This window comes from Octopus sinensis, linkage group LG6, assembly GCF_006345805.1.
Source record: "Octopus sinensis linkage group LG6, ASM634580v1, whole genome shotgun sequence".
Lineage (NCBI taxonomy): Eukaryota > Metazoa > Mollusca > Cephalopoda > Octopoda > Octopodidae > Octopus > Octopus sinensis.
Genome location: NC_043002.1, coordinates 106,890,491 through 106,899,319, shown reverse-complemented (window position 1 = coordinate 106,899,319; position 8,829 = coordinate 106,890,491). Strand labels below are relative to the sequence as shown.

The 8,829-nt window shown below is 39.0% G+C and overlaps 1 protein-coding gene across 4 annotated transcripts in view; it reads right to left on the bottom strand.

Moving 5' to 3' along the window:
• Positions 1-1,705: 1,705 nt before the first annotated feature.
• Positions 1,706-8,829, bottom strand: part of LOC115213068 (uncharacterized protein C19orf47 homolog) — a 29,545-nt gene continuing 22,421 nt past the window's right edge. For 3 of the 4 annotated variants that reach the window (XM_029781978.2, XM_036504190.1, XM_036504191.1), the window contains one exon: positions 1,706-3,590. In XM_029781978.2, coding sequence (XP_029637838.1) covers positions 3,454-3,590 — 137 coding nt within the window. In that variant the 3' untranslated portion in view covers positions 1,706-3,453. The remainder of the gene's footprint in view (positions 3,591-8,829) is intronic. The other variant, XM_036504192.1, reaches the window with a different exon arrangement.

Sequence of the window (8,829 nt, the reverse complement as noted above, 5' to 3'; positions counted from 1 at the left end):
GGCCAGGTCGACTGACCCACCAACGGGAGGGTGTTTCAGTTCAGGGTTGAAACACCTGATCTTCGGATACTGTCTGATGATATCAGTTCCTCTTGGCCAAAGCATCATTCACTTTGGTGAGTAGAAACGAAGAACCTTCTTCTAGGTATTATCAATAACACATCATCATCATGACTAACATCCACCTTGCCATGTGTGCTGGCATGGGTCAGACAAATCTTTGACAAACAGCTTTTCTACAACCAGATGCTCTCCATGTCACTAACACTCACCAGTTTCCAACCTTCCAATCCTTTGAACAACAAACATCAACAATGGTTGGATGTGTGTTAAAGGCCATTTGTAAACACCATTGTACAACCAGTGGCCTTTGTTTTTATGTGTGCAAACAACGTCAAGATGAAGGAATGCCTCACACATATACAATGACCTTCTTAAACTTTGTCAATCAAAACCATCAATCACAAGCCATGGGTCAGTCTGAAGCCAAAATAAAAGACATCTATCTAGTCATGGTACAATAAAGTGAGAATGAATCTAAAACTACATTTATTCCCAAAGCATGCAACTGTGGACAAGCATCTATTATGACCCTTGACTAACCAATGCATACAAACTATAACAACTCTATTGTATATTTTGTACAGAGATCTTTTGCATAGTATATCTATACAAAGAGCACCATCCGAGCGTGATCATTGCCAGAGCGGCTATCTGGCCCCTGTGCTGGTGGCATGTAAAAGGGCACCATTCGAGCATGATCGTTACCAGCATCGCCTTACTGGCACCCATGCCGGTGGCATGTGTAAAAGATTCGAGCGAGGTCGTTGCCAGTACCGCCTGACTCGCCTCCGTGCCGGTGGAATGTAAAAGCACCCACTACACTCTTGTAGAGTGGTTGGCATTAGGAAGGGCATCCAGCTGTAGAAACACTGCCAGATCAAGATTGAAGCCTGGTGCAGCCATCTGGTTCGCCAGACCTCAGCCAAATTGTCCAACCCATGCTAGCATGGAAAGCGGACGTTAAACGATGATGATGATGTATACAAATCATTTAACTCAGCCCTGATCCGAGACATTCCAGCTGTGACCATTTCATCTATTCAGATAGCGTATCGAGGTAAACTTGCCTTTTTATGAAGATCATCGTCGTTGTTTTAACATCCATTTGCAGAAGTCGAGTAGAGCTTACTGAGGCCAATTTTCTCTAAGTTGGCTGCCCTTCCTGATGCCAAACCTCACCTGTTTCCATGCAAGGTAATATTTCCCCACAGCCAGACAGGTTTTCACACATGACTGGCAATGAACGACACTGCCTGTATAACAGTGACACTCATTTACAACTATCACTTGATGTCAAGACAAGGAGGCATAAGCATATATGTACCCACTCATACAATAGGCTTCTTACAGTTTCCATCTATCAAATCCACTCACAGGGCTTTGGTCAGGCTGGGGCTAAAATGGAAGACACTTGTCTAAAGTGCCACACAGGAAACTGAAACTGGAATCATGTGGTTGGGAGGCAAAGTTCTTAACAACACAGCTACGTCTGCACCTGGAGATATTTTAAGTAAATCACCATGTGGTCATATACAGGTCCCCACTTTGGCATTGCATGTTATTGCAGAAGTAGCAGCTCTTCACTTCTGGCTAAGACAAAAACAAATATTTTTTTTTCCAAAAAAATGTAATAACACACACATAAAACCTGAATTTTTAAAATATATTTCTTTAGTCTACATTAAAAGTAGATCACATATTTCCTTAATTTTTAAATCTTTTTGGGGTTTTCTTGTTTTTCTTTATGGTTTAGGGAGAAGAGGAAGGGCAAAAGGGCAATACCTATGACTTTTAGTGGAATCTGCTCTGTTGTTGAAAGCATTTGGGTTAGGTCCCACGTCTGAGGATAACTTCTCCATTTCTTCTGCCAGTCTTGAAGGCCATAAAAACAGGTCATGGGGAAGTGCCAGATTAAGTCAGCCACCTACAAACAGGAGTGAACCCTTTCAAACAGGTTTCCACATAGCTTTTGTCAACCAAATTTCCTTTACAAGGCTTTTAGTCAGCACAAGACTGTGGTAGAAGATACTTAGCAGTGTAGTGGGTTTGATCCCCAAACCATGTAGCTATAAAGCAAACTTCTTAACCACAATGCCACGACTGGGATCGTATGAGAATCAAAAATACATATGGCCGACAAGGAGAGATACCTGTATAACATATAGAGTCCTGGTTCTATTTCAGGTGGCATGTTGCTAATTTGTACACCTGTAATTAACTGAATTGGCCCCAATGTGTTTAGAGAGACGTGAAAAGTGAAGTTAAACCTGGCAGAATTTTAACTTAGAACATAAATGTAACAAACTAAATATTATTGTGTGAGGCATTTAGCAGAGGACGTTACTGCTGCTCCTCAACTTTCTTAACGAACTAATTAACAAACTTTGAAGAAATCATCCTTTGTTTGTTCCTTGAAGTGTTGTTACATGGTGACCATATATGACCATCCATACATACATACATCTGTCCATATTATCACTACTATAGTGAGCAATTCAGCAGACATCTAACTAAAATTGCTGAACAATCAGCATTGTTGCTAAAATATCTGCATTACAAAGCAGGAATCATTGGTTTGAGCAATGAAAAGAAATTATTTGAGTAAAAATAAAGAATATAAAAAAAAAAAAAAAACAGTAACAACTAATTTAGACCATTTCCACAGGAAGAGGAATTTTGCAAGTCTGTAGAGGGTCTGCTGCTGCTTCTGATGTTGTAGACTTCAAGGGAGAATAATGTCATTGTTACAGAACTGTCTTCAGTGGAAAACTCTATGGAGGAGAAAGGGGAATAGCAATGAATTGCAGACAAATATAAGAAAATAGGGGGCTGACGACTGTTTATGTTGAAATTAATCAGGGGGGAAATTAAAACAGGGGAGGAGAGCAGAAATTTTGTTCATCAAAAATTTAAATAAATATATCTTCTCAAATAGTGAGAGGGGGGGCGGGGCGGGGAGGAGGAAGAGTAAACTGATAATTGTGCGGGGAACACTGTTCAGCTTTTTTTTTTAATGTTTTCTTGGGTGGGGAGGCGAGAGAGAGGAGGGGGAGAATATTTTTTCATGGTACATTGTCAGTTTTTGATTGCATAGTTTGGTCAAACTGCAAGTAGTGGTGGTGGGCATTATATGGTTGGTGTACACACACACGTATGTATATGTATGTGTCTGTGTGTGTGTGTGAGCATGTGTTTGTGTAATATGTGCATTCGTGAGATCTGTATAAAAATGCAAAATATGTGGATGTGTATATATATAAGTGTGTGCGTGTGTGTGTGATATGTATGTGTATACCTGTAAGTGTATGTATGTATGTGTGTGTGTGTATGGATGTGTATGAAACTGGTCTGTATGGAAAGATGTACAATGGTTTTATTACAGTGGAGACTTCATGATTTCAGTATGGGCCGCCCAAGACGACTGAAGACCCCACTGCTGTCACCATTGAGAGGTTCTGTGTCTTGGGGGTCATCTGCAGTGGAGCTTACTTCTGAACATCGTTGGAGTCCAAGACGAGATTTGACGCCTGTGAATGAATAATAAAGCAAGATTTTGACATTTGTTAATAATAATAATAAAAACTACATTTTGCGCATCATCATCATCATTTTAACATCCATGTTCCGATGCTTGAATGGAGAGGATGGAATTAACTGAAGCAGATTTTCTGTGGTCAGATGTCCATCCTGTCGCCAAACCCCACCTGTTTCTAAGCAAGGAAACCTGTGTGTACTGGGTCCTTTTTCTGTGGTACCAGCACTGTTGAAGTCGTTCTGCAGTTTGCAAGTCAATAAAACCCCTTATGTTAGATGGGGGTTTAACCCTTTAGTATTTAAACCGGCCATATCCGGCCAAAATATTTAATCTGTTTTATGCTCAAACTGACCAGATCCAGGCTCTCACACCTACCCTACAATGTTATTCTACATTAAGTAATTACACCATCAAGATCTTGAAGATATGGGATAATGCATGATTAATTCAAATCAATGGGAATCAATAAGCATTATGTTTGATAGAATAATCTGAACACTAAAGGGTTAAGGCGTGAGAGAAGAACTTGGCGTGGAAGAGGCTCTTGTGGAAAAGCTACATGGCCGCTCACATTTAAGGGAGAGAGTGAGAATGAAACAACGGTAAGTCCAAAGAGATAGAGGGATGGGGGTTGAGGTAGCGCCTTAAGGTATGAGGTGAGGAGTAGTGAGTGGGGACAGAGGAGCTAGGAGTGTGTGTGTGTGGGTGTGGACTTTCCAGAGTAAGGGAGAGATAGGAGCAATTGCAAGAGAGGAAGACAGGCAACGTTTGTGAAGATTGGGAAGGGCCGAAGGGCAGATGGCGGGAGTGATGGATACAAAGATGGGAGGTGCACAAGTTGAAGTAGAAGGGACAGTAATGATGATACAGTTGACAGGGGGGAGGGAAAGAGGGATGTGTTTGGGTAGGTTGCAGGGGCAGGGAGGAGAGAGAAGGGCGGGGCACAGTGCCCGTGAAGAGATAATTTGGTGGTCTGAAGGGGTATGGGATGGCTGTAATAATGAGTGGGTATATTAATGGATGAAGAATGACAACAAGTGAAATGGTGCTGGACAGTAAGAGAGGGACATGGTATCAAGGGGGGTGGGTGACTGTGTGGTTAAGAATCTTACTTCCCAACCCTGTGGTCTTCGGTTCAGTACCACAGCGTGACACCTTGGGCAAGTGTGTTGTACTAAGGCCCTAGATCAACCCATGCAAGCGTAGAAAAGTGGATGTTAAAAGTGAACATTTATATCCTTAAGTTTAGCGAAATAAAAAAACAGGAAAAATACAACTGAAAACATGGATTTGATGAATGCCAAAGCACAAAACTCCTGCCTCTTGAGTCACTCAGTAACAAACAAACATCCGTCTGTCCATCCATCCATACCTTACTGTACAAACATGGCATTACATATAAATTTATAATGGACACAACAACTCCTGGAATAACAACATACGATCCAATAGCATCATGAAACGATATACTGATTGGGTTATTGTGTTACTGAGTTAGTATAAAGTAGATACTAGCACAAGTACAGAGCATCACAATTCAGAAAAATACTTTGCTGGGTCATTTAAAGAAGAAACCACAAAATCTAAACAGACCAAAGCAATAATCCTGGCTCAATATATTGTGTTTCGACGGGTAAAACATATACGCACACATACATATGTATATGAATGCATGTGTGCGTATGTTTTAACTGTGTGTGTGTGTGTGTGTCTGGTGTCATTGTTCAGTTTTATTTCAAGATTTCTTGCCAAGAGAGAAAGAGCCAGTTTCTAACTTAGACACAAGGTTCCTTCATTAGAATTTCAACATAAACAACAGGGTGTGTGTATGTATGTATGTATGTATGTATGTGTGTGCGCATGTGTGTAGATTTGTACGTATTCTCATGCATATAGTTGCATATCTAGACATGCTCATATATATTTAAATGATAAACTTCTAGAAAGTTTTACAGATTTTTACAGTTCCAATGATGGATATGGATTTGATATGTAGTCTTCGAATTAGCTTTCTCTTTCCTGGTTTTGAGGAGCCTAATTTCTCAAGATTGGTATTTAGGCCGTGTGTTACATATCCCAGGGTCATAAGAATTATAGGTATAAACCTGAACTTGTAATATGTATGTGTGTGTGTGTGTGTGTGTGTGTGTATGTGTGTATATGTTTATGCTTATTTTCATGTCGAATTCTATATATATATATATAACAATTTAGTATTAAACTGAAAAATTACACAATACTTTTAGTAGAATACATACTTATTAAATATTTACAAGGAAAAGGTTGACAGTAACTTCAAAGTTTTGACTTGCTTGCCTTCATCAGATAGTTTGACAAAGGTAAGAAAGCCAAAACTTCAAAGTCACAGTCAAGCTTTTCCTTGTAAAAGTGTGTGTGTGTATATATATATATATATATATATATATATATATATATATATATATATATATATATGTATATATGTATATATATATATGTTCTTGTCACTTTTTTTTACCCCTCTGCAAAAGAATTTTATTTAATTCATTTTGCAGGAAGGACTGCTTCGGCCGGATCGTGTTCTGCCCTTACCTTCGAAACACGCATTGAGTCGAAACAGGGGCAGCTGATGAAGGGGAATATTCCTTGTATTGTTTGTCTTGTACTCTGTTTTTTCGTTGTTAAAAAAAGTCCGTTTCCTTGTTTGATTTTATGTTTTCGTTTCTCGTTGTGTTCTACGTTTATTTGTGGTGTCCTGTACTCATATATGCATGTATATATACATATAGATGTAGGTATGTACATATATGTATGTATGTATGTATGCATATGTTTTATTTATTAAATTATTATTAATATATATATATATATATTGATTTAAAAGATCAATAAAGATCAGGGCATATCAAAGTGAAGCACACCACATCAATAACATTACTGACTATATGGTAAAACACAAATCAACAGGTAAACAATTCAGAAAGTCCACAGGTGGTGGTTGGTAATCATCAATTTTAAGAGTATCCAATGCTGAAGAGAACTTCAGTGTGCTGTAGAATAACAAATGACTGGATTACATGGTGTCACTACAATCATTTCTTTGGGAGATTTTCTTGTATTGTAACATCGTACAGGCAAGGATGTGTGAATTGCAACATCTCTAATATACTGCAAAACGCCAAAAGAGAACCTCTCAGCTCATCAGGCTACACCATGTTACGTCAGTGCAAATATTGATGTGCTGCTGGATAGCAGAGCACCACAGACACAAAATGGAAGGAGATTGTAATGAATGTAACAAGCCACCATCCTTAATTAGTTATTTCAACCATTTATTTAAAATAAATGGTCCAGAATTATGTCCCCTTGACATCCCTCAACACTTTTAAGACCAATCCGCCTGAGACCAACAAGTAATCTTTATATATATAACTGAAGTTGTGTGGTGTCTGTCTCCTACAATTTAGATTCCTAACTACTCCCACATTTTGCGGTGCAGTGTAACCAAAACCAGGTATCTTATAGTCGTGATTCATATCGAGCCCTTCTGGGTATTAGTGTGCGTCTACGATGAGTCTATGATTTTAAAAAAAATTTACCATCATTTTCTCCCATTTTTTAATGCATTTTTTTGCTATTATATAAGGGAAGTAACTCTCTAAAAATGTATTATTAAATCTCAGAACGTAAAAAGCTACAGTAACACCCCCATCCTTTGTGGTTAGCCATATTGAGATGGCTATTATACTTTACATCTCTAAAAATGCTTATATAGTTATTTCCCTTACAAACCCGAGCAACACCGAGCGATACTGCTAGTCTAAATTAAAACCATCCTTCAACATTCTACCTTAATTTATGTTCCAAACACCAGCTGAATATTAATTGTTTTACTAAATTCTTTATCATTCACAAAATTAATTGAAACAATGGCAGTGTATTTCGACAGAGATATAGTAATATCATCATCATCATTTAATGTCCACTTTCCATGCTAGTATGCGTTGGACAATTTGACTGAGGACTGGCGAACCAGATGGCTGCACCAGGCCCCAATCTGATCTGGCAGAGTTTCTACAGCTGGATGCCCTTCCTAACGCCAATCACAATGAGAGTGTAGTGGGTGCTTTTACGTGCCAGTCAGGCGGTACTGGCAAATGGATAAAACTAAATTAAAGTAAGTTAATAAAATTGAATAGCTATAGGTGCAGGAGTGGCTGTGTGGTAAGTAGCTTGCTTACCAACCACATGGTTCCAGGTCCAGTCCCACTACGTGGCACCTTGGGCAAGTGTTTTCTTTTAGAATAGCCTCAGGCCAACCAAAGCCTTGTGAGTGAATTTGGTGGACTTAGGTAGATGAAACTGAAAGAAGCTTGTCATATACTTATGTGTGTGTATGTCTTTGTTTCTGTGTTCATCCCCTGCCACCACCTGACAACTGGTGATGGTTTGTTTACATCCCTGTAACTTCGTGGTTCAGCAAAAGAGACCCATAGAATAAGTACTAGGCTTACGAATAAGTCCTGTTGGCAATTTGTTCGACTAAAGGTGGTGCTCCAGCATGGCCAGTCAAATAACTGCAACAAGATGTTCTCTTTATGAATACTGCCTGTGGCACACTTCTATTTAGCGCCACTGAAAGTAATTAGTATATGCTTACTCTATGTGATATCCCTACAGTCACTGAAAGTTTGAGATAAGAACTCCCTCAAATTTTTCTCTATTCTTTCCCCTTTTTCTTTTATTTTCTAATTAATAATATTTCATCACCAATTCCTTGCACGTCTGACCACGCCTTTTCCCAGTATCTACTTTCTCTGACAACCTAACTGAACTACATATCCTTCCAATTGTCCTGTTACATTCCAGCCTCTTTCCATTTATGCACATCACCAGCAGTTCCGTGCTGGCATGGGTTACAAAGCTCTGTTCCAAGAGAGAATCTCACCAAATGTTGCCCTCATCTATCGGCTTTATGAGGTCCGAAACCCTGAAATTAGCTTTCACCACTTCTTCCTGTAGGGTTATTCCAGTTGGATCATCTGACCCTTTGTCATCAAACTATTAGCCATCAACACAACACACCTGTGTGTCAGCATGTGACAATACTATTGTTAATAAGAGCAAGCACATTCTAAAATGTCAATATCTTAGTAAGATGTGAGCCATGACACAATGAACTAGCAACATATTAGGAATGGCAATATTCTAGCAACACCACATTCCAATCTCATAGCAATATTTCATTCCAA